The 26520-nt window shown below is 29.0% G+C and overlaps 1 protein-coding gene across 6 annotated transcripts; it reads right to left on the bottom strand.

Moving 5' to 3' along the window:
• Positions 1-496: 496 nt before the first annotated feature.
• Pdi (protein disulfide isomerase) lies at positions 497-26112 on the bottom strand. 6 transcript variants are annotated; one of them, XM_087157854.1, is made up of 10 exons: positions 25852-26112; positions 23827-24024; positions 17922-18190; positions 17737-17841; positions 15730-16056; positions 9563-9683; positions 8053-8231; positions 6459-6548; positions 4173-4187; positions 497-1158 (listed from the first exon to the last, which is right to left on the bottom strand). In XM_087157854.1, the coding sequence occupies exons 1-10, from the start codon at positions 25991-25993 to the stop codon at positions 1102-1104; spliced, it is 1503 nt and encodes a 500-aa protein (XP_087013980.1). In that variant the 5' UTR covers positions 25994-26112; the 3' UTR covers positions 497-1101. The 6 variants fall into 6 exon arrangements, 5 of the variants coding, with proteins under 5 accessions (XP_087013980.1, XP_087013979.1, XP_087013982.1 ...); XM_087157853.1 differs by lacking the exon at positions 6459-6548 and adding an exon at positions 6321-6410; XM_087157852.1 differs by lacking the exon at positions 497-1158 and adding an exon at positions 3254-3964 and having other exon boundaries at positions 4035-4187.
• Positions 26113-26520: the final 408 nt, after the last annotated feature.

Below are 26520 nucleotides of genomic sequence, written 5' to 3'. Positions count from 1 at the left end.
AAGTGGAAAATGAAGCCTGAAATTAAGAATATCTTTCAAAATGCAGCAGAGTTGCACAAGAGATGAAATAATCTCACCGAACCCAACTCAATATATGCAAACGGGGACTCTTAAGTACTTCATCAAACAAGTAAAATGATTAGCGCTTTCATATGCTATGGACTGATGGTACGCTGAAATAGAGGGTGGTTAAATAAATTATAAAATTGTTGAATAGAACAATGTGACGAGCACACTTTTGCATAATACGTGACGAAAATCGACATGCTAAAGAAAAAAAAATCTCATTTTCGAAAAAGGAAAATTAAGCACTTTTTAAAAACACCCAATGAAGAAAGCACCCTTAAGGGCTTTTAAAACACCAAAATCGAAAACAAGCACCTTTAAGCACTTTTTAAAAACGCTACGCACCATTTATAAGATATATGTCTATATCATATATAGATGGATATATATATTTTATCTATAATCTATATGAAAAAATTAAAAACAAAGATTAGTCAAAATATTTTATTAACTCAAAAAATTTTAAACCATATAAAAAATAAATCCAAATGATTTTACAAATTTGAATCTTCGCATTTAAAATAACTGAATATTAAATAAGGAATAACATGTTTACATTATCTGTACGTGGAACAAACTATACTGAATTGAACAAAATCGATGTTATTTGTACTGTTAATAAAGAGGTTACTAAACATTTATGTACAACAAAAAAACTTTTTTTCCTTTCAAAAACACCTTAAGAATAAAATAATTTTTAAATAAACGGAAGACTAACAAAGATGTGAACAATGTACTTTCAAGCTTACATTTCTTCTACTTAATATGACATTCCACCAGATAATGTAATTTATGCAAAAAACAGGGGGGAGGGGAAACCCATCTATGAATCGAAGGAACACATTAAAAAATATTATTTATCAGTTCAGCAGAGAAGCAAGAGGGGAAGAAAGGAATGAAGTTCTTGATTTGTTACAACCCCTGGATACCAGCCATTGGCATGTTTATGATGTCATGATTTGAATTACAGGAGAACTTTGGTGACAATGATGGTGATGAGATAAATGACCCTTTTTGTTAAGTGTGTGATGACAATTACAGCTCATCACGTTTGGCCTGTTCATCATCTTTTTCTTCCTCTTCATCTTCCTCCTGAAAGGAAACGAGTTAAATGTAAGTACTTCAATATTACTCATTCACTGTTATTGCCCGCTCGGTCGAGGCGTTAAAGTCAAGGGTGATTGTGAGCCAAACTCGAAAATATCTGAAAATTTCTCGAATAAAATAATTAATGACGCATTTCAAAAAATTTATGTCTTCATAAATTTAATTCATTGATATTTTTAGAAAAAACATTAAATTCTAAATAAATTATATGCAGCATAATTTCAATGGATAATTATGTATAAGTTTACTTTTATGTCTAATCACATTTATCATTCTAAAAGAAAAAATATTTACAAATGAGAGATGCCAAGTAAAAAATTCTAGTTCCAATATTTCTAAATAAAATATATAAGAATTTTTAGACATAAATGTGATAGATGAATTCTTTAAAGTTCTAGACCTCGGATTTCGGGATCGCGGATAGGAAAAAATCTGGAAATCTGGATTTTTTCCGGAGCACAATCATCTCTGTTAAAGATAAGACATACAATGTAATTTTTACACATAGTGCCATAACATGGCTTCCACCCATGCCTGGAAAAAAAATTCCATGCGTTTTCCCTACATAGATTGCGTAGCCAAATCTTTCAACAAAAAATAAGCACCTTTTGAGTACTGTATACATTAACAAAATGCAAAATAATTTTCAAAGACTTTACATGTTTATGATAAAATAACTAGTTTCTGACAAAGAACTATTTTTTTTATTATATTAGCTATTATTATAAAGTGATAAAGAATTTTCGGTTAGATATCAGAGGGTGGGAAATGAAGCCAGAAGAATATCTTGCAAAATACAACAGAGTTGCACACCAAAAAAAAAAGAATCTCACCATACCCAGCTCAGTACTCACATGCGGACTCGCAAGTATTTAGCCAAACACATAAAATGATTAGCGCTTTCACACGTTACCGACTAACGGTACACCGAAATGGATTGAGGTTGATAAAAACCTTGAATAGAACAACGTGAAAAGCATGCTTTTGCATAATACATGGTAAAAATAGACATGGTGAAGAAAAAAAATCTCCTGTTCGAAAATGGAAAATTATGCACTTTTTAAAAACACCCAATGAAAAAAGCACCTTTAAGGGCTTTTAAAAAAACAAAAATTAAAAATAAGGAAGTTTAAACACCTTTTAAAAATGCTAAGCACCATGCTACAAATATTATATACAATATATTAAGAGGAAACACACATTCAAAGCTCTCTCATGAGCTATTAATAGGATAATGATGCTAGTTTTAGTTGCTGGAAAAACTTAAGAGAAATAAAGATAATGCAAAGCGATTTTGCATGATTTATTTGGCATTATTGAAAAAAAATTTTTTTTAATTGTATGAGAACTAAGTGATCACCGTGTATATAATGCAATATTCTTAGAAGAAAGCATATGAAATCATTAATGCCAAGAGCTTCCCTTTTTCCTGCAGAAACAGTACCATTTAAAATGCTTTGATTTCTAACTTCTCTTTTCCTTCGTAATAATGCAACTTACGTTTTTTTATTCTTAGCAGTTGTCATGTTTTTTCTTACAGGCTCCAACAGTCTAAATTTGTTTTTTATTCTTAATAACTGTTGCAAGAGTATTAGCAAGTATTCCATACTTTTGCTACAGCTGTTTATTTATTTTTTTTTTTTTTAAATTCCAATACAGTCATTAGAGCGAAACAGTTTAACATGAAATATCTCTTTACATGAAACACATGTTGGGTCATGTGAGTCAGCAATCAATTATTGTTCCACTTTAAATGTTTTACACGAGAGCAGTCTGTCAAATGAGATGATGGCTCAGGGGATAGAGAGTTCTATTTCAAGTCAGGCGAACCGGGTTTGAATCCCAGCGATGGCTGGCCGATACAAATTCCACACCCGGATCGAACCAACCACAGTGCTGACATAAGATATCCTCAGTAGACGAATCATGGGTTAGAGTCCCCTTGTCCTCAGGACAACACTGGGTGGTTTTGTGGTTTTCCTATCCATGTAACGCAAATACAGGTTAGTTCCATCAAAAAGACCTCAACGAAGGCGAATTTATCCCAATGCTTGATCCAAGAGTTCCCTTGTCTTCTGGATTGGGTTCAAAATTACAAGAATTGAACATTAGTAGTCATAAACCCAAAAATTGGGTTGGCTGTTTTCTCGTACCCCAGTGCCACCACTTAGATCAGTGCCACTCTAACCCAGTCATCATAGCTCTATGACAACTGACATAGTTAATGAAGTCACCAATTGCACATTATAAACTAATGGTGACTAGCCAGTTCAGTTCAAAGAATAAATGTACTATCCCTACATGTTCAGGATAAGCAATAACCTATTTTCAATAAAAGGAGTCACAATGCAAAGTCTGTTCTTTTATAGGTGCACTATTTACGTCCGTCTTGAGTAGAACTTTGTTTTTATGTTCATGTTAAATGACACATTTATCATTGTGTTATAAAATAACCCAATAGGTGAAAATTACCCATAAGTGATAAAAGAAGTGAAATAAGTGAAAATAACCCATAAGTGAAAATTTATGTTATAACATTTTAGTCTTAAAATTCCTTTTTGCTTATGAGGAGAGAAAACTGTTTTAGTCTTAACATGGTTCGACTATATTCTTATGAATTAGACAAATGAATTTTATGAATTATTCTTAAAATAACTTATACCAAATCAACCAAACTATACCATAACTTATACCAAAACCATACACAAAATACTACTTAAGCCACACAAAAAGAAACTTTCCAAACCACAAGAAAAAGAACTGCTCAAACCACACATAAAACACGAAAAAACTGCCCAAACCACACGTGAAAAAAAACTGATCAAACCACACGGAAAAAAAACTGCCCAAACCACACAAACAAAAACTGCCCAAACCACACAAACAAAAACTGCCCAAACCACACACAAACAAAAACTGCCCAAACCACACACAAACAAAAACTGCCCAAACCACACACAAACAAAAACTGCCCAAACCACACTATTTTCAAAACTTACCTTTGGCTTTTTGATCTGAAAAAGGCATTAAATAATGTTAAAAAATTAAAAAACTAACAATAAATATGAAAGCTCAGTATATTTATTTGTTCTAAGAAAAATTTATGATTATAAAAATTTCAATTTTGTATACATGCTCTATCTGTAATGCCGCTGTATCTACATCTAAGTGCATGTGATTCATGAACTATAATTACATTTTAAAACAGAGCAGCAAGTTTCATTCTGCAATTCAGGAATAATAAATTTCATTAATTTAATAGTAAATTTTCCAGTAATTTTAAAATTAATTCGTGATTTCTGAGCTACTACAGGTTGCTCTGTAACAACCCCAATATAGATGTTTTATGTCCTACCCTCCCTTTCTTTATTCCTATATTTTAATTTATACCATTTTTTCTAAAAACTACCTTTTACGTAATATAAATTTATAAATTAAAATTTAAAACTAACTGTTAAGAATATTAATAAAACAAAAGAAAGGTTACATTAGGTAGTAATAGTAAGAATATAATTAAAGTATGAAAAAGTAAAAAGGGTTAAACAGGCATAGAAAAAAATAGTAATCTAAATTTTTTTTCTCTAAAAATGATACATTATTAATATACAAGACACCGCATGCACATGTTAAAAATTATAAACCACTGAAAATTATTAACCATCATCTCATGCATAAGTCAATGGCAGAAATATGTAATGCATGAAAAAGCATACTATTAAGGCAAGATCTAATTTTTATAGCTTATAGAAAACTAAGAACCATAACCAGGGTTTTACAATTATGGCCTTGATTCATCTTAAATACACTCTACGAGACTATGAATTTTACTATTTAAAAGCTGTAACTATCTGCTATTACAGAGATGTTTGGCAGGTTTTTGACACAGTGAAATCAACTGTGGAAAAACTATGATTTTTACCACCTTCTCCGAACTGTCTTAATTTGTTCAAGACACTTCTGCCTCTGCTAGATCAGTATTACTAAGGAAAATTTACAGCCAATATTTTACGATCTTAATAGAGGAATATGAACTCTTGTTTGCAACCTTTAAAAATATTTTGTTCAAAACCGTAATAATTTTTAAAAAAAAGTGTTGACTGTCAAATACTAAACTGTACCTTTAAACCTTTAAAAAAACTAACTTAAACAATTAAATTAAACAATTAACTAAACTAAACAATTAGAAAAATAAATAATTTGCATCAGGAGTGCCACTCACATCTGGAGGGAAAAAAAAAATTCCAGCGTTTTCCCTGTACATATTCTACACCATTAAGACGAAACAATAACTGTGCTCCTGTGTGAGCTATATTGGGCTAACTATACTAATTTTAACTTATGGAAAACTTAGAGGAAAAAAGGAACAGCTGAACATCCTTTAAAATAATGCTATAGAGCCGCGATAGCTCAGGGAATAGAGCGTTCGCCTTTCAATTAGGCGAACCGAGTTCAAATCCCAGTCGATACGAATTCTGCATCTGGCTTGCACGAACCACAATGCTGACGTGAAATATCCTCAGTGGTAGGCGGATCATGGGTTAGAGTCCCCTTGCCGTCAGGCTAACCAGGGGAGGTTCTCGTGGTCTTCCTCTCCATATAACGCAAATGAGGGTTAGTTCCATCAAAAAGTCTACCATAAAGGCAAATTTCTCCCAATACTTGATCCAGGAGTTCCCTTGTCTTCTGGATTGGGTTCGAAATTACAAGGCTACGGAGTTGAACATTAGCAGTCGTAACCCCATAAAATTGGATCGGCTGTTTACTGACGGTTATAAAATAATAATAAATGCCATAGTAGATGAAATAGTTTAGCATAACTGAAATACCATCCTTAAATATCCTATAGATTAAACTTTGTATTGTCACCATTTTTTAAAAGACGAAAATAAGAAACAAAATTTCCTATATTTTCCCAGTTTGTAAAGAAAATTTAAAAATTCCCTGTATTTTTCCTGCTATTTCAGGTGATTTTTACATTCTCTACCAGGTTTTCCATGTGGAGTGGCAACCCTGTAGCATGCTAATTTATTTTCCAAAAAAATTATATATTACTAAATTTAAGTAGATAATCTAACAGATTTGGAATCAAATAAGGCCAATAATTGCAAAACTTAAAGAGTTTAAAAAGAAAAGTGTTAGTAGCTGACCTCTTCTTTAACAGCTGCCCCATCCACACCATCTGATTCAATAAACCTTCTAATGCCCTCTAGTGTGCGTTCTCCATTGAAATCTACAACCTGTGGGAGGAAGTAAAGAAATAGATTAGAAAAATCCTAGTAAATTACCTCATCGGGCGCAGCTTTTCCGTACTCTCCATCGGTTTCTATGAATTTGTTAATGCCTTCGAGGGTTCTTTCCCCATTATACTCAACTACCTATGAAACAAAGCACTTTAGTAAAATTATGTTCAAATTGCATCCTGAAAATAACGGAGGTTAAACAACAAGTCTGTTACATTTAGACAAATTATTTTTTATTGTTAATGAGCACTACATCAATATAAAAAAAATCCTTATCATAGCAGCCAACATGGAAAGGAAAAAATCCAGTAGATTTAACGAAATATAAATTTCACGATACTAAATATTTTACATATACTGTACTAATATATGTACTAAATATTTTACACATAAGGAATTTTATAGTCATCAAAATAGAAAAATTAATATTTTCCGATTATGATTACTATTAAATGTTATGAATTATGCTTACTCATAATTTTGAATAATAGATATTTAATTATCCTTAGTTAAGGTTTTTTTTTTTTTTTTTTTAGTTAAAAAGGAAGTTCTGAATAAAAATAAATTGAACATTTTAAAACAAAATAGAGTTTTAAACTGATTTCTATAAATGAGGCTTTATGACATATTGGTAATATTTATTCAAATATTCAAGGAAGTAATAATCTGTGCAAAAAATTCTATTTCAATAGCGAATTTTTTAGGAAACTTACTCAATTTTATGAAATTTTCTAAATTTTACAAAAATCAGGAGAATTTTTATTAAACCAGTAGACCAGGAGAAACTGGCTAAATCCAGTAGTCCACTGGAAGACCCAGTAGAGTTGGAAACTATTCTTTATTAACATAAATTAAATAAGTAAAAAAATTTTAAGTAGTTTTATTATGAAATAGAGCATTTTCATACCGGCCAACACTGGAGAAATAAAATAACTGAGATTTAACTAGTGATATTTTTTAAGCTACGAGTAAAGTTTTGATACATCATGTAACTCAAAAAGAGAAATTCAAATTTGGAAATTATAAAAGCATTTACATTCAGCAAAGTAAAAAATTTATATATAAATCTTAATCTAAAGAAGATTTTTTTAAACCATTATTTATAATTACTTAAACTATTAACACTCAACATACTGCGCACCATCTGTTGAGGAAAAAGAGAAGTATTTTTGCCATCAGCAGATATTTTATCCCAAACTTTTTTTTTTTTAATTTTTCAACAAATACGGAGAAATTTGAGTATAAACTGGTAAACAGGAGATAGTCGTAAAATACAGGAGTCTTCAGTTAAAAACAGGAGACTTGGCAGGTATGCATTTTACATAAAAGTGTTGGGACTTACAAAAAATTATCTTTTCCGAATAGTTTAGTCCCAAAAACAATATTAACTTATAACATTCTTCTAAAAACAGGAAGAAAAAATTCTTTTGGCAGAGGCCTTAAATTTCAGATAATAATGCACCATTTAAAATGACCTATATTGAGAGAATTCAAATACATCAAGCAAAATGCAAAAAAAAGTGAGACCTTTAGACTATCTTTCCATGTAATCTATGAAATAACTTAACACATAATAATTTTACTAAAATAGAGTAAAAACAGCTTCAAATCAGTTAAGAGACAAAATAAAAAGACCTACTTCATTAGTATCTTTTTTGTAGAGTTTAATTGTGGGGAAGCTATTGATTTTAGTGTGCTCCAGTTCATTGGCAGTGGCGTCCATTTTTGCAATGACAACACTGGGATTGTCCTTGTATTTCTCACCAAGTTCATCATAGATAGGAGCCAACTGCTTACAGTGTCCGCACCATGGTGCATCTAGGAGAGAAATTTATTACCATATATATATGTCATACTATTTTCTAAATCCTTGCTTTAACATTATCATTCATAGTATCAAACTCCTCAACAGAACAAGTATTTTCTTACTTTTTTTAAGCTTGAGATTTTTCTACTATGATGTTCTAATTTATAGAATGGGAGCAGAAAATGATTGCATAATTAATTAAAACATTTAAGAACCAAGTTTTGAGAAAGCATGTTAAATACTTTGCAGATTAATAAAAAACAACTGAAGCTGAGGTCTTTCTTTTATCAGATCAGCAAGTGGGTAAAAAAAATTCTACTTTCAAGGGTCAGCCCAGGTTTTTTCTACGAGGTACCTATTTTATGAAAATTTAGACACAATTTGTGAAAATTTTAAATTATATTAAAACATCAACACAAAAATATGGTAAAGTAAAAAAATATTTTCAAAAATTGTCACTACAAATAAGAATTATTTATGACCGGTAAACTTAGATGTATTTTACCCCATATATTATAAATTGTATCCAAATTTAAATATCCATAAAAATCGTCCATAGTTAAATTTCAACCTTGAATTTAATAAAATCATGCACTTAACAGTAAAAGTTATTTCCGTTATGAGAACATTTTAAACTGGGTCATACGGAAAAAAATTTCACAGAAAAAAATATTTCATAAAAAAAATTTTAAATCTGTTAGAAAAAAATTTTAAATAATGTTTAAGATAATATTTTCAATTTAAAATTCCAGTAAAGTTCACAGAGGGAGAGTTTCGTCGTTTAATTTTAACACTGAGAAGAAAATAAGGCTTGCTATAATATGGCTCAAGTGACTGGTTAGGCTTACCACACTACATTATCTGACCAAACACGTTAACAGGGTTTGCATGGTACTAGCGCCACCTCAATTAAAGAACAGAGTGCTTGATGCTCCTTTCTCCCACGGTGTTGCTCTGGACAGACCCCTTATTTTTAACTTATATCCAACTTTAACTTAAAATTCCTTTTTTTCATAGTAGAGTTTAATTGATAAAGAAAAGAGTTTAATTGATAAAGAAAAGAGTTTAATTGATAAAGAAACTTCTAAATGCTTAAAATATTAGAAAAAAGTGACAAAACAAGCATTGACCGGAAATGCTTTGTCAAACAAATACAACATAATCTTTGAAAAAATTAGTAGTGTTTTTGATTTTAGACTTTTATCATCTCTTAAAAAGCAAGATCACTCTATTTTATCCAAAGTCTCATTTTTAAAAATACATAAATAAAATTTCATAAAAATTGAAAATATAGTTATAATAACAAACATAAATTAAAAGGTAGAGTAAATAAAAATCTTACAAAATTCAACAAGAACATTCTTGGATTTATCAAATGCCACTTCATTGAAATTCTTTCCGACCAACACCTTTACAGGCTCCTTATCCCATCCTTCAGGAACGTCTTCAGAGAGTAGATGTTGCTTTTGGAGAAAAGTGCATCATTATTATACATTTATTATTATACATTCATTTATTATTAATAAATAAAAAGTTCACTGCTGGTGGTAAAACAAAGAATCCAGCAAGGGACTTTCCTAGTTTTCACAACTGAGAGCATTTTCTTATCTTTGCATCTCTAATGAAATAGTATTTATAATAAATCATTAGAAGAGATATACAAATACAGTAGAGAACCGATTATCCGGAACAATCGGGACCATCGCTATTCCGGATAACTGATTTTTCCGGTTTTCTGAATCGCTACAAAAAACCTTTTTTTATTGTTATGCTTAACTAAAAAAAAAATATTTGGAAATAATCTTAAAAAGAAGAAAAAACAATGAAGTAATACACTAATGATTATTTCCAAAATGATGGTAAGGTAAACATCTTTCAAAAAAGAAAGAAAATCCTAAAATCTTATGAGGAAAAAAAAAATTTTTTTTAAAAATGGCGGGAAAGTTTATTGAATTTCGTTCCGGATTTTTGGTTTTCCGGTTTTCTGATTTCCGGATAACGGGTTCTGTACTGTATATTAACTTCAATTCATTAATGAACAGCATTGTTATAACCTTTTATAAAGCTGGCTATCTCTTTTTACTAACAAAACCATCTAGACTTACAAAGGAAAACATACTAAGCAGAAATAACTATTTGTTGACAAATGGCTTATATTTCGGAGTGAATATAAATTGATGTGGGAAATTCCTAATAAAGTTAAGAAACTATTGAGTAACACGGTTGGTGAATATGAATTTAATGTCAGAATGCCTGAATATTGTACCCAGCATAAGTATGCTTTGCAAGACTGGCAGAAAGGGCTGCAATAACCCAGAGCACCAGTTTATAACAGTCAGGGACACAATAAGATTTCACTAAATTATCTATTTCCTCTTTTTTTTTAAATATTGTTTGTTTGAAAAATATGTTAACATGTTTTTATTTTTTATAAATTCTTAGATTAACTTTCCTCATGGATAAAAGTTCTGTATGTAAAAATTTTCCTTAAGCTTCACGTCCAACAGGGTATCTGCTACATTTTAGATTTTCAAATTCATGATTTTTCATGACTAATTCCAAGAATTTCTCATGACTTAACGAAGTTACTATTTTCTCCGACAAAAACGCAACAATGCATTTAAAAAAGCATTATAATAACATAATAAAAGGCATAACCAAAACTATACTCTGCATCTTCATATTTATAGATTTTAAATTTAAAAAACAGAGTAAAGAAAGAATTGAAACAGTAAAATAGCTAGAAAAAAATGCAAAAGCAAATAATTTTTTTTCTGTAGAATTACATTCTAAAGATACTTTTCTTGTTCATCTGAAAGGAAAGAAATACTCCTAATTTTTCTGTTCTCATTTAGGAATTAAAAAAAATTTGCAATGACTGGTTTGCCTCAACTAGAATTTTAAATCGATAAAATTAAATAAAATAAATAATAAGAATTTTTAAATGACAGAAGAGTTTAAAAGATAATTCGATCTAGAAATTATGTTTTTTTCTTTCATTTTTTGAAAGAACACCATAATTTTTAAAGAACATGATAAAATCATTTTATATTCTAATAAAATATGCCTGAGTAATGATTTTGTTAGGAATTCAGATGTTTGGAACAGGATGAAATTGGGGGGGGGGGATTCCATTTTAAAAATTAGATTTTTCGGAGACCAGTGGTGCAAGTGGCAAAACATGGTTTTGGAGCATCTTTCGAGCAACACAAAAGCAATTTTGGAGCAGCGAAACAAAGATTTGGAGCATATTTAATAAAAAGAATTAAAACAAGAGTTTTCAATTTTGTTCATTAATGGCATATCTTATTTTTTTTTCACTTTTTAAAGGTCCCTGCATAAACAAATTAAGTTTCTTTTTGGTAGCTTCCAATTCTGTTAAATATTCTGCTATGCTCGACTGAGCCTCAGATAAGAGGATCTGTCCGCTTTCTATAAACATGTCTTTATTATTTAACCCATCTTTAATATTTTTTTTATCAGTGGCTAAGAGATCTTGAGAAGCCTTCAATTTTTTTAGCAAATCAATTTCAGCAACTTTCAATCTGCTTTCCTCAGTTTCAGTGTTTTCACATTCTTTTTTCACAACCTCTAATCAAGCAGAATAATTTTTAAATGCTGCACGAGTTCCTTTAATCATATCTTTGTCAACTTTAAAGTTATTTAAATCCCCAGTGACACATCTTGTCTCAAATCATTAACACTATGCAAATTTAAACTTGCCCTATTGTCAAGTAGCTTTTTATTCACACATATGAACAAACCTAAAACCTCTCTAGTACTAAAACCTCTTTCAACATCTGCTTTCCCATGTGGTATGCACAAAAGAGCTTTAAAAAGCTTTGTTATAAGAGAATATTTGATATTTCCCAAATTATATTTCTTCACAAAATAGTTTTTCCAAAACACATCAATTGGTGCATATTCATTTGAGTCACAAGAATAACCTTCTGGTTCTACACGTAACAGTAACAAACATGCCTCTTCAGGTTTTATAATGAATGGGGTTACTGTTGCCAGATATCTTATTACCTTAATAGAATTCCATTCTCATCACAGGATGCAACAATTTAAGATGGTATAGTAACCTATTTTCAAGAGGCAATGCTTTTAATAACTTTTTTGCATGTGCCATAGACCTGGCACCTAAATACATAGAATTTCTTACTGAAGAAAATAATGATGTCATCGTATTTGTGGTATCTAGTCCAACATCTATTAAATTTGAATTTTGCCAAATTTCTGCGTTTTCTACATCCAAAGATTTTAAGTCCTTTCCTGTCAAACTAAGAAAAGCAGAACTCTTTTAAAAAACGCCCTAACAATGCTTAAACTAGAGACACCATTTTATAATACAGCAAGTGAATCAATGGTGTCTCAGTTTGGAAAAAACATAAACATTTATTTAATATAGGTGAAATATTACTTAAAAAGGAGCTTTTGGCAAAAGCAATTTAAATAAATTCAATATTGAGTGGCTCATACTATTTTTTAAATTAATAATTACTTTATTTAATTCTGTAAAAGGTAATTTAAAACTCTAATTAATTTAACTATTATTTAACGTTATTGAGTATATTTTTCTTAAAATTTAAAAAAATGTTATTTATAATAGTATATTCAATAAAACATTAACAAGATTAATATTGATCATACGGAATTTATAAAAATATGTAAAGAATTAAGCAAACTTTAATAAATTTATATTACAAATGTAAATTAGTGAATGACCCCTAATTTTTTTAAAATTAAAATTGGTTACCCAGTACAGTATTTCATTAATGAAATGATTAAAAAAAATAATTTTTAAATGCAAATTCAATGAGTATTGAAGCTATAATAAAATGCAATAAGTATAAAAAAAAATATTAGTAAAAAAAGTAATAAATGTTTAAAAACAATATGCAATTAGTGGATGGTCCCTCAGAAAAAATTTACACTTAAGAAACTTAATTTTTTTCTTTATTAAATTAAATGAATAAAAGGGAGATGGAAATTTTGAGGTTATGAAGCTTTTTGATTCTTGACTGCTCTGAGGATCAACATGAAAATATGTACTTAGTGAATGGTCCCCAAGTTAATTCCAAGATCATGAGTACTATTCTATAAATAGAATAGAGCAAGAAGGCCATAAGCTTGCCATTGACGAAGACGATGGCATTTCAATAACAATAAAATTAAACAAGAGAAATAAAATTTTCGTTTGCTATTAAACTTTGGCAATGTTTAGTCGGTCCCCGAAAATTCCTGGGAAGTTTCGGTTCCATTTCAGAGAGTGGAAAATGAAACCTGAAATTGAGAATATCTTGTAAAATGAAGCAGAGTTGTACATGAGAGTGCAAGAATCCTTCCCACTGAATCCAGAGCAACCCATCACATAGCAGTAGCTTGGTTGCCGCAAAATTGTGACTTGGCGATACCCAGGGGAAAATATCCCTTTTGGCTCAGATCGGGGCAATTTAAGCCTACTACCTCAATTTGGAGCATATAGGCCCAGGTTTCCACAATTGGCGCAGTACTTGCAACACTGGAATACCAAAATCCATGACTTTCCATGATTTTTTTTAAAAAAAAACAGCAGAAATCATGACTTTTCATGACAAATTTTGTTCAATACTGAAATTCATAACTTTCCATGATTTTTCATGACTTTCCAGGTGCGCGGATACCCTGTCCAAGTTCCTATTGAATTATTACAAGACTAAATGCAAGACAGAATTAATACAAGACTATAAACCATAATATTTTATGTAGAAAATACTTCTATTTAGTTTCAAAATGTAATTTTAAGTTTTCCTTCCAAATTTCAGGGGGCCACATAAAAACAAGGCAAAAAGGTTTGCTTCCAAAATAATTAGTAAACATTAGATAATTACCAGAAATGTAAATTTATTCTTAAAATATTTTACATATTTTGTTCTTTGATATACATTTAAAATAATTTAATAGCTTTTTCCCTGTTATTTTAGATAATTTTTAAATTCCCTGTATTTTCCAGGTTCTCCCTATTTTCCCCGTGGAGTGGTAACCCTGAAGAAAGTGGCAAGTCTGTGACGCCAAGCTTGATTTATTTAATGGTTTCACATGCTTTGTAAACATATTTTTTCAAGAATAAGATAATATTATCTATTATGTAAAAAAAATAATAATAATAATAAATTTTTACATTCAAATTTATTATTATTCAAAATGGACTGTATTAGATAAATAAGCTATACTCTGTTCAGCAAGAACTAAAAACAAAAGTCAGCCTTATTACATTAAGTTTGAATGATAGACATAAAGGTTATGACAAACAAGGCTTATCAGACTAATATTAAGCAGGGTTCGTGATTTTTTGAAGAAAAAAATAAATAAAGATTTCTTTTATTATTTAAATCTGATTTTGTTTTTAATTCAAATACACTGTAAGAACTTTGATTTATGACTAAAAAAATTTATAAATGTTTAATCAAAAATAAATTAATATTAAAATTATATTATAAGAATACTTAAGAAGCTCTAACTACCTAAGACAATTTTTCATTATAATACATAGCTTTGAATGCATAGCAACCATTTTGAAACAAATACACGATTGAAATTTAAAGACTAGAGAATTTAAAGAATACTTTAACTAAACAAAGTTTCAATTACCAAACCATAATTGTAATTTAAAATTGTGATTTATTTTTTTTTCTCTTGATTTTTAAAATGACAAAATAAATGTAACAGATGGTGTTTATAAATGTAGTCATTCATCAAAAAATAAATATTTAATCTGTACATTTTTATATTAAAATATTCATTTTTAATCCTATATCAAAATAGATAAGTTAAGCTAAAAATAAAAAAAATTTAAAAATCGATGTACTCATTGAAAAAAAATTTTCACAAAATTTCTTTATAGAAAATCTGATAATGTCAAAGATACTGTAAACATATTATGAGGAAAAAATACTTAAATGCTTACTTTAATCTGTACTTTTAATCTCAACAATCAAGAGATTTTTAAAAATGCAATTTCAAATGTGTCGGAATTTAACACACGCCAATAAATTATTTAACACACACCAATAAATAATAAGTTTTAAAACTAATGCAGCAATTTATTTAAAATAAATTTTTATAAGAAATTAAATAATAAAAGTATCAATAATTTAAAACACAGTTTTTAACTTTTTTAATCATATATATATATATATATATATATATATATATATATATATATATATATATATATATATATATATATGTGTGTGTGTGTGTGTGTGTGTGTGTGTGTGTGTGTGAAATTAGTTGATTTAAATCAATGATCTTTTTAAAAAAATCATGATTCAAATCAACAAACCCTGATATTAAGTACGAAAAGCACAAGCCGAACAAGGAAATGACAGAAATTTGTCAAGTGCGCTTCTCATTCACTTCCACTATTAGTTCTCGCTGTATGATTTATCACAGAATACTAAGTTTCTTTTTTATTTCATTTTAATCCCTGAAATTGTTAAAGAAATTCATGCGAGCGCTTACTTTGATTTTACCATCCATAACACCATTAACAAAGTCTCTAATATCACTCTCGTCAATTCCTGCTGTCTCAGGTTTGAATTTAGACATTTCTTCTTCAAGTTTGATCAATCTCATAGTAGGTGCTTCTTCTTTCTTCAGGCCAAAGAACTCGATGATTCGTTCGTGATCGTCTTCGTCGATATCAATGGTGACGAAAAGTACTTTTCCTTTAAATTCCTTTGCAATTTTACGGAAAGTTGTCAACTTGCTCTCGTAGTCAGAGCTGCTTTTGCTAATAAACAATAGATTGTGTGCTTTGATATCTCCACCAAATATTTTTTGGGCAGTCTAAAAAAAAGGGGGAAATATGTTAAATGTTTGTTAGACTGTATATGAGTAATCCTTTTGCTTAAACATTAGAATTATTTTTGCTATATACTGTAAAAATAAAGGTTGGCCCAAAGTACAATATGAAAAATTTCAGTTCAAAGAATTTGGAGAGAAACATTCAGTAACATAAGTTGGTTAGTATGGTGTTTTAGACAAGTCTTTCTTCCAACTTGCATGTGACACACGCAGAGTGTTTAACAGCTTAAAAAAAAGTTACTTAAAAATCAGAAATTTTGAAAAAGGGGGACAAAAAAAATCTCTATATTTAGTGATATTCACTCTATAGTGATATTATATAGTGACTTTCACTATATAGATGCACCTAATGTATGAACTTTGACTGTCAACTCCTTGGGATGAGCACAAACTCTATAAATGATGTCACGCTTTTTTTATTCATGAAAATAGTTTTTAAAAAAACACGAAAACTAAGTTATATTACTAAACATAGGATAATTTTCAAATTTAACTTTAAACAGACTTAGTAATCCACACATTTTTGAAATTGCGCACGAAACAACAAATAATCTATTCTCAGATGACTAGTTTAAAAATTGTTTTTACCTAATTAGCAGAAAAATTATCTGATACACATATGAAAAAAACCTATCTAAGGTGCAAGGAAAAAAAAGTTAACACTAATAAAACATTGAGAGACCTTTTACATCAGCCAAATATAGTACTAAAATTATAAATTATAGATGAACCAGAGTTGGCAAGATTTAGGACAGAATGGATTAATCCACGGTTTAAAGCAGGGTTTAAACCATCCTGTCCAAAAAAAAACCTTTTCCCAAACTGTCCAAAACTTATTTACTCAAATTATGTCACATTTTTAAAAAAATATTGTGAAATATAAAATGTTAATTTTGTTAAGTTTATTATTATCTTTAATATTGCATTAGTTATCCTTATTCAAAAGCATAATTTATCAGTATTAAAAGCATATTTATTCATATTTAAAGGTATTCACTTTTGCTGTTCAATGAATTGTGGAGCTTCAAAAATTATAAATCTTTTCCTATTACATTATTTTTCTATTACACTATTTTCCTTTAATAAGTTAAAGCAAACTGCATAGAAAGTATCAAATATTTATTAATATATGTAATTATTATGTAGTGTATAATAGTTACACATACAGAATTTTTACCTTTTACCAAAGTACAAGGTTTTGGACCCTTTAAGACATTTTAGAACAGTTTTAGTCAGTTTAAAACAGTAAAACCCATGTGCCGTGTCCAAAATCAGTTTAGGACATCCAAAATCCCAACCCTGAGATAAACTCAATTTTTTTTTTTAAAGGAAAAAAATTTTGTGAAAGGCATGTTTATAGGATAAAATATTTTGTAAACTAGAAAATTTTACTGTAAATACAAGACCAATTGTTTTAAGGATAAATAATTTGTGAAGTGTCCATAAGAAATGGACCCTAATTTCTCCAAAAATCCTTCTCTTTATAAAGACAACATGATCCACAATGTTTGACTGATTAAAAGAAAGAAACTTTACAATTTTATATACTATCTATATTGAAATTAAATTACAAAGAATTGAAAACATTTAAAATCTTGTTTTAAGTATTATTATCTTATATTGAGTCAATCTAATATGCTGGAAAAAAGAATTAAACATCACCTCGTGATTGAATTCAACAACAAGTGGAAGACTGTTAGACTTCAAGAATTTTTTCAGAGCCTCTTCAGTGTATTCCTCCTCAAAGTCATTCCTACCTTCATCGAACTGCAACAGGAGAAAATAATAATTAAATAAGAACTATTGTGACAAAATAAATACTACAACAAAAACAGAAGTAAGCATACCTTCTTGAACAAGGTAACACCATCTTTAGATGCCTTCAGTTCGGTATAGACTGCATCATCTGACGTGATACCGAAGTTGAAGTCGTCCATTTCGGAAGCAACGCTCTTGAACACTTTAGCGTCGGCACTGTCTTGATCTTTGAAGAAACCAACGACTACAACCTCTTGACCTTCAACAAATGACTTAGCAGTTTCAGCAGTTAATTCTGTAGCAGGAGGTCCAGTTTTCTTTTTGAGCCAGCGAATGATGTCATCGGCAGTTCGGCCACCTGAGATTAAGAGTTTACATTATAATAGAATATTGGTTGTTTAAAACTCACTGATACATAAGAATTAGACTACTACAGTAAGTTTGGCCACCTGATATTAAGAGTTTACATTGCAATAGCATATTGGTTGCTTAAAATTCACTGATAAAAGTTAGACATCTTAAGATAGTAGAATAAGATAGATAAGAATTAGATTAATACAGTAAAATCTAAATAAGTTGACCATATCCAGTCATTTGTGTTTTTTTACACAACCAATCATAATAGATAATTTCATATGTTTACACTACTTTAATTTTATTCAGCGAAAACACAATATATCTTAAGAAATTAGATTAATCCCCAAAATTAGAGTCTGTTGCATAAATTTAATATTAAACTGATTAGTTAAAAGGATATTGCTTTAATACATGCTAGTTAATTAATATTTCTTAACTGTAAGGAGAGCATATGTTATTAAAAAACAAACACTATTCTCACGCAGGGTTCGTGATTTTTTTGATTTAAATCAGATTTTTTTTATTTTTATTCAAATACACTGTATGAACTTTAATTTATGATTAAAAAAAATTATAAATGTTTAATCAAATTAACTTAATATTAAAACTATATTGTAACAATATTTTAGAAGCTCTAACTAAAATTATTTTTCATTATAATACATGGCTTTGAATGCATAGCAACCATTTTGAAACAAATGCATGATTAAAATTTTAAGACTAGATGAAATAGAGAATTTAAAGAATATTTCAGCGGTCTGTTTGGGTTTTTCTGAGAGGTACCTATTTTGTGAAAATTTAAAATTATATTAAAAAATCAACACAAATATAGTAAAAATATGGATTTATTGTTTCTCACGAGACTCAAAAATACAATTTTAAGAAAAAGTATTTTGTGTGATTATTCTATCATTTTTCCTAAAGTTGAATTTGTGAAGGTACCGGCTTGGACAGACCCCTGTGCTTTAACCATTAAAAAAGTTTCAGTTAGCAAACCATAACTTTAATTTAAAATTGTGATTTCTTTTCTTTTTGACAAAATAAATGTAGCAGATTGTGTTTATAAATGTAGTCATTCATTGAAAAATAAATAAATATTTAATCTATATATTTTTATATTAAAATATTCATTTTTAATTCTATATCAAAATAGATAAGTTAAGCTAAAAAAAAATTAGAAAATCTATGAATTCATTGGAATTTTTTTTTCACAAAATTTCTTTATAGAAAATCAGATAATGTCAAAGATACTGTAAACATATTATGAGAAAAAAATACCAGTTAATAACCCTACTGCATCAAATAGACTTCGAAAGAGTTTGAAAGGGAAGAATGACACTTTATTAGGAAAAAAAACATCTGAATTCATCAGCCCCCTTTTTTGTTCTTCTTCTGTTTTTGGCATATTAGGGGTAATTTCTTTTTAATATAACCTCAAGCTTCAGAAATATGCATTTTCCACCAATAAAATATGATGTAGATTTTAATTCACGCTTTTTCATTCAAAAGGTAGAATTTTAATTAACATTATTTGTATTATTTTTTGAAAAAAATTCATGTTTATTAATTACTTTCTACAGCTATGCAAGTCTATATTAAGACAGCATTAAATATTTACTTTAATCTGTACTTTCAATCTCAAGAATCAAAATACTTTTAAAAATGTAATTTCAAATGTGTGGGAATTTAACACAGACCAAGAAAGTAATTTCGTTAACTAAAATTAATTAATGCAGCAATTTATTTAAATTAAATTTTAATACTAAGAAAAGAAAATAATAGAAGTATCAAAAATTTAAAACACTGTTTTTTAACTTTTAAAATCAATATATATAGTTAAAAAAATTAGTTGATTTAAATCAATGATTTTTTTAAAAAAATCATTTGATTTAAATCATAATTTAAATCGTGATTTAAATCAAGCTGATTTAAATCAACGAACCCTGTTCTCACGTAAGCATTTAAAGAACTTATTTTGTTATACTTTCTGGGATCATTTTATGTAAGTTTATCTACGTGATATAAAAAAATGGTGGGTGGCCTAGAAGAAATTTAAGAGCTTTATAACTCATATAATGAGCCTGACATTATTAACTTCATTAAACGACAAAGAATAAAAAAGGCAGGCCGAATTTGAGAAGGATAGATGGCCTAGAAAAAGATCTTTTGGTCTTAAAAACTGGAAAACACTAGCAGAAAAAAGGTTGGCCTGGAAAAAAAATTCTTGAGAAGGCCAAGACTCACCCTGGGCTATCCAGCTATAGATAATGATCTATGTGGTTAGCTTACTTAAGTGTGAATTGAATTCATAACATGATAGCATTAAACAACACTACTAGGCAGGCATGATTTATTTCAAAAGTCAGCATAGAAAATTTAGAGAAGATCAGGTCACAAAAGCTTTCATTAAGTAGGATGAAGCCTGTTTTGATAATAAAGGTCAGTTAGGAAGGTCTTAGAAGGTTTCAGTGTTGTGAGTAGGTTAATATTCCAATTTTTTCTTTTTTTTTTTACTTTACCTACTGTTTAATTACAAGCATAATAGTTAAAATAAACAGTGACTAACCAATTTGTAAAACTCTTGAAAACAACAAATAAGATACTTCATAAAATTTTCTCTAATGCCTAGTATTAGGGCTCTATTTTCCTCTTTACCATAAACAGTTTTTTAAAAAAAAGAAAAAAGACAGAGAGGAGCAAATAGACAATCATTTTCTGGCAGTGGGCCACAAAAAATAAATAATACTGTGTTGGAGGCCAATATTAATATAATGCTATAGTTAAAAAATGTAGGAAATATTTAGATTTTATTATGTGAATGAGATAAAAATGACTAAAGCAAAAAAGTAATGTGAATAAAATGCAAATTTGTACAAATGAAAGTAAATTAATGGACAAAATTTGTGCTTTATTCACATTTTTTTTATTTAGTTTATACGGCACAAAGTATACCCTATCCTTTGTGGGATATTCTAGTTTAAAAAAAATTTCCTCACACAGAAAATAAAAATAATGTAAATAAATTTAAACAAATACTTATGAGATTACAAAGCAAATTCAGAGCTCATTCTAGGCAGGGTAAACAGGGCGCAGCACCCTGTTGCCCTTTTAGTCAACAGAATCCACCCTGTTGCCCTTTTAGTCAACAGAATCCACCCTGTTGCCCTTTTAGTCAACAGAATCCACCCTGTTGCCCCTGATGTAATAGACTCTAAACCCTTTCTTTCCTCAATCCTTCTTTATTTTTTCTCCAAACTGTACAATGGATTTCTTAAATTTTCAACTATTTCTATTTAGTTTGTCATTGCTGTCAATACATAGATTTATATGGGGAAAACAAAATAGCCATCACACCCCCTTGTTGCACTTGTCTTAGAAAGTTTGCAGTTGCTTCCACTATCATTAAATCATAGTTATTATTAATCAATTTAATTATTAAATCATAACTACAGACACTTAAAAACATACATTTATTATTTTATTAATATATGCAAGCATTTTAAATAAATTACTAAGTTAATTAGCTCAATAACTTGATATATATGTTAATTTATTAATAAAAATGAGTAAATATGATTGCTTTGCTATTGTTAGTAAAATAAAAAAAAATTCTTTCACTAATTGACAATGTTTTTTCATAGAACTAGATCGTGAAAAGCCCATAGATAGAAATTATTGCCCTTTTAGAATAATAATGTCCTTTTTTTAAACGTTTGCATCCAGCCGTTTTTTCTGTCTAGAATGAGCTCTGGCAAATCATGGTGAATTTATAGGCATAGGGTGATCCGGGGTAATTCAGTATCACTTTGTTTCTGGGGTAAATAATGAACCCCTAAGTTTCATTTACAAAAATGAATTTTAAATTCGAGACATGGACAAGACTCCTTGTATACTTTTTACTCAAGTATAACTACAATACATTAACTTAATATTTTTTTTTTGTTTAATCTAACAAAATAAGTATCTTTTAAACTGCTTTCTGTATTTTCCATTTTAAGGATTGTGCACATTTCTGCAAAGATTTCCCTTCCAACCTTAATAGTAAATATTTTGAGTTACTTTCTTTTTCTTTTATATAAAAATAATGTAAGCTTTTGATTAGTTGTTTCACATCTACTGTAAACATTAAAATAGATTATAGGAAACTATATCAAATGTATGTTGTCCCTTACAGATGGAGTAATTATTGATCACTGGGGTAATTCCTGATCGTTGTCATTTCTACTTATAAATAATATAAAAAATAGCTGATAAATATAATTGTTTTTCCTAAATGACAGTTCATTTTTATTAAGTGTAACAACTATAAAATATATTAATTTAATTATTAATATATACCAGGGTGCGAAGCCAGATTTTTCAACAAAAAATAAGCACCTTTTCAGTACTCCTTAACAGGGTTGGCAAAATTTTGCCTCAAAAACCGTCCTGGCAAAAACAGGTTTTTGCCAAGCAAATTGGCAAAAACCTATATTTTCCAAGATGAGAGGACAAAAACACATATTTGATACAAAATTATTTCTAAAATTGAAATATATACTATAAATATAAATAATTACAAAAAAAATTAACAAAATTATTCCATAATTAAATCACAATGTAACTCCTTAAGCACTGAAACAATATTTTTAATCACTTTCCAAAAGAAAATCATAATTAAGATCTGTGCAGTAATAAAAATTATTTTTTTCTATCATTTAAAGTTCTTCATTTATAAACATAAAATCAATAAAATTCAAAAACATTTTCAAAAACATTACATAATCACAATAAAATCACTAGTTTCCGATATATATTGCAGAGAAAATTTAGAAAATCATGCACTTTAAAACAACAATCAACACAGCAAAGAAAAAAAATATCTTTAAAAGTATTTAGCCTATACTGCTCAACACAGAATAATCATTTCGGACGAACAATGGAAACAAAATCACTCACATTTTTAATAATTTCAATTGACCTATTTAAAATAACGCAACTTAGTAATGTATCACTTTTAATATGTTACGCATTAAGTAAACTTAAGCAATTCTTAAATTTATATATTATATAAAAAATTGCCAGAAATTAATTTTTATTTACATAATATTCTATTAATTAATTTTATGAATAAATATAAATTGATCAATTATTTATTTACAAAAAAAAAACTCATTTTACATTAATAAAAATGTGGACACGATGTTTGTAAAAGTAGAAATATTTTTTTAGAATACATTTGGAATTTAAACTTAGGGAAACTTAGTTTGTCTTAAACCATCTCTCCTCCCTCCCTGGGAATGGTTTATTTAATTAACAAAACAATAAAGAAGATAAACAAATTTGTGAAAGGTCCCATTAAAAGATCAATTATTTTGGGAAGGGTCCGTTTTTATGAAAATATATTTTGTGAAGGGTCTGTTAACGGATCCCAATATCTTCTAAACAGACCCCTGACTAAAATACATCTATAAATAAACAGGGCATAATAGAGCCCCCCCCCCTTCTCACTCATGAGATACTTCGTGATTACTATCTCTTTTTATATAGATATTTTTAAGGCCAAGTTTAGGACTTTAGAAGCCACTTTTGGCCTGCGGCCGTCTCTTAGTGGATTCATGCTTTAACAATAAAGAATTAAAGAGATCCTATGCTTACCACTGTATTCCATAACTTTTCCTTCCCTGAAGAACTTGATAGTTGGGTATCCACGGACACCATGTTGTTCAGCTAGTTCAGTTTCAGCTGTAGCATCCACTTTAGCTAAGAGCAATTCTGAGCCCTCTTTACTCAGGCTCTCTGCTGCTTTAGCATACTCAGGCTCAAGAGCCTTGCAATGTCCACACCATGGAGCATCTGAAAACACACATTTTTTAGATCAGAATGAAAGATACAGAGCTATTGGGACTAAAACATTGCAAGACTTATACTTGTATGTGTTTCTTATATGACTAGCATGGGCATGTAAATAATTAGAAATCCTGATACGTTACAAGCTATCGGGGTTGCAAAAAACCCTTGTTTTGGTAGAAAAACCCAACCCGGGTGGGTTTTTCTGGATTTTATTGGGCTTTTCTGGGTTTTTCATGGGGGCTTTTTCAAAAGAGAGGGCAGGTATAGGTACCTTATTTTAAAAAAGCTTATTTTAATATTAATAATTAAGTTTAATTTAATAAATTGACTTCATATAGATAATTAATACAAATAAATTGATGTGAAAGTCTGAAAAAAGTTTCTTCTGACATCACGATACAAAATGTTATATGTACTCACATACATCACACAATTGAAACTTATTCTAACACAGGATTATTTTTTATTTATATTTTAATCTTAAAAAATATTTTAGGAACATTCTTTATTAGCATAGAAAGTGAATAAATGGCACTGAATAATCAATGACCATACAGTCAAATCTATTCAGCAAGGTGACTCTCCAGTCTCCAACACAATTAGTTTTTTCACTATAGGTTAATTTTTTTTTAGGCTAGACTACATAAATATTTCAATAGAATAGCTCTTTAATATAACAGAGGATAAAAAAAGAAATCAACCTTAGAAAAACCCACTTTAGGGTGGGTTTTACTGGGTTTTTCAGAGTGGGTTTTACCCAGTAAAGCCTGGGCGGGTTTTATTGGGCAGGTGGGTTTTTGCAACCCTGCAAGCCATATTCCTTGAGTTATATGATCTGATGATTTTTTTTTCATAGTTTCTTATGGGCTTTAACCCGAACTTTTACGAGCTTTACCCTAACTACCAGCAGTTACCATATCTTAGTGATTATTTTCCTGCATTACTGATATTGAAATCTACAATTTACTTCTTGAATTTGCTTCCTTTTGTGATTTTTAGGAGATTTCTGCATTGGGATATGTAGCAGGATAATGACCAAGTCAAGTAACCAAATTTAAAATTCAGAGCCTTGGCGATTGTAAATGGCACTACAGATCACTTCCCTTTTTATTTTAAAACTAGACACTGCTTGGCTGTAATGATCATTACTTTCATGCAGGTATTGACAAATATTTTCAAATGGTATTTTTAAAATAATTGATTGCTAACAATCTATAGATCTCAAAGTAATTAAGAGTATAAATTACAAGTAAATTTAATTATTCAATAAAAGTACTTAAATTCTCATAATAACTATAAATAAGTAATTTAAATTCGATTTTTCTTTTCTTTTTCTTTTTAAACTTAGGACTTTTTTAATTCCTGCATTTTTGTTGACATGGACTAGAAGTATCAGATCTTTTTTAAAGACAGTAAAATGTACTTAACGCAACGATCAAGCATTGAGGAAAACCTTGTACACAGCAAAAAAGGAACTATTTCTCGACCAAATAAAATACGTATACCCGGCGATGTCTTAAAACATATGGTAATACATTTTAATTCATTTTTGTTATCTTTGGAGAAAACTAGATTTACACTCAAATCTATTTAATAAATGAGAAAATAATTCAATATCAATAGCATATGGAGGAAACAATTTAATAGCACAATCAAGCGTGCAATTAAATCATTGCACGTAGTAACGTGACATATCATTTACAAATGCGTTTCGATTATTACTTAAACATTGAAAACAAAATAGTCATCATTTAATTCTAGATCAGTCATAAAATTTGAAACATAAGAAGTTACATTATTTCAAATATAACAACTTCAAATTATACTTACAAAATTCGACTAGGACATTTTTATCTTTAACGGCACCTTCAAAATTATCTTTAGTCAAAACTAATACATGATTTTCTCTCTTAATATCATCGGTAAATGCTACTGTGAACAGGTATGTCAAAAATATTAGTTTAATATACATATTGGAGGATTATACTAATATTAAATCTGAATGCCGGCGATTTATGTTTGCTACACCTGACACTGAACTTGACTAAACGATAATCCTCTAGACTGAGAAAAAAGTCAAACGTGGCAAGCAGTGGCAACAAATGATGAGGAAGCGTTTATAGCTTCACCAACACTCGTGTGGCGACTTGATTGGCTGAGAGGGAGTATCGCGTCTTCATTCAGTGGTCAAAGGTCTTTTCGGTAGAGCTCATTACTTTTTTCTTCTTTTTTTTTAAACTATCTATAATTTCACTTTTAAAATACACGCGTAATTAACTTCTTAAAACAATTCAAAGAATACCTAAAGATTAATATAAAAAAAAGAATAGAAGTTCTTCATTTTCACATTAGATTTGGTTGGAGCCGGTCGTCGATTTATGACTGTTTTTGTCTTATAAAGATTTATATAAATCTATATAAATTTCGGTAAAAATAGATTTTTTTTAAAAAATTTTTCTGATCTCTTTCAATATAACTGCTTAATTAACCAAATATTAA

The sequence above is a fragment of the Parasteatoda tepidariorum genome, chromosome 2 (genome assembly GCF_982258835.1).
Source record: "Parasteatoda tepidariorum strain Cologne lab strain chromosome 2, Ptep-v5.0, whole genome shotgun sequence".
Classification (NCBI taxonomy): Eukaryota; Metazoa; Arthropoda; class Arachnida; order Araneae; family Theridiidae; genus Parasteatoda; species Parasteatoda tepidariorum.
This window is presented reverse-complemented; position numbering and strand designations above follow the sequence as displayed.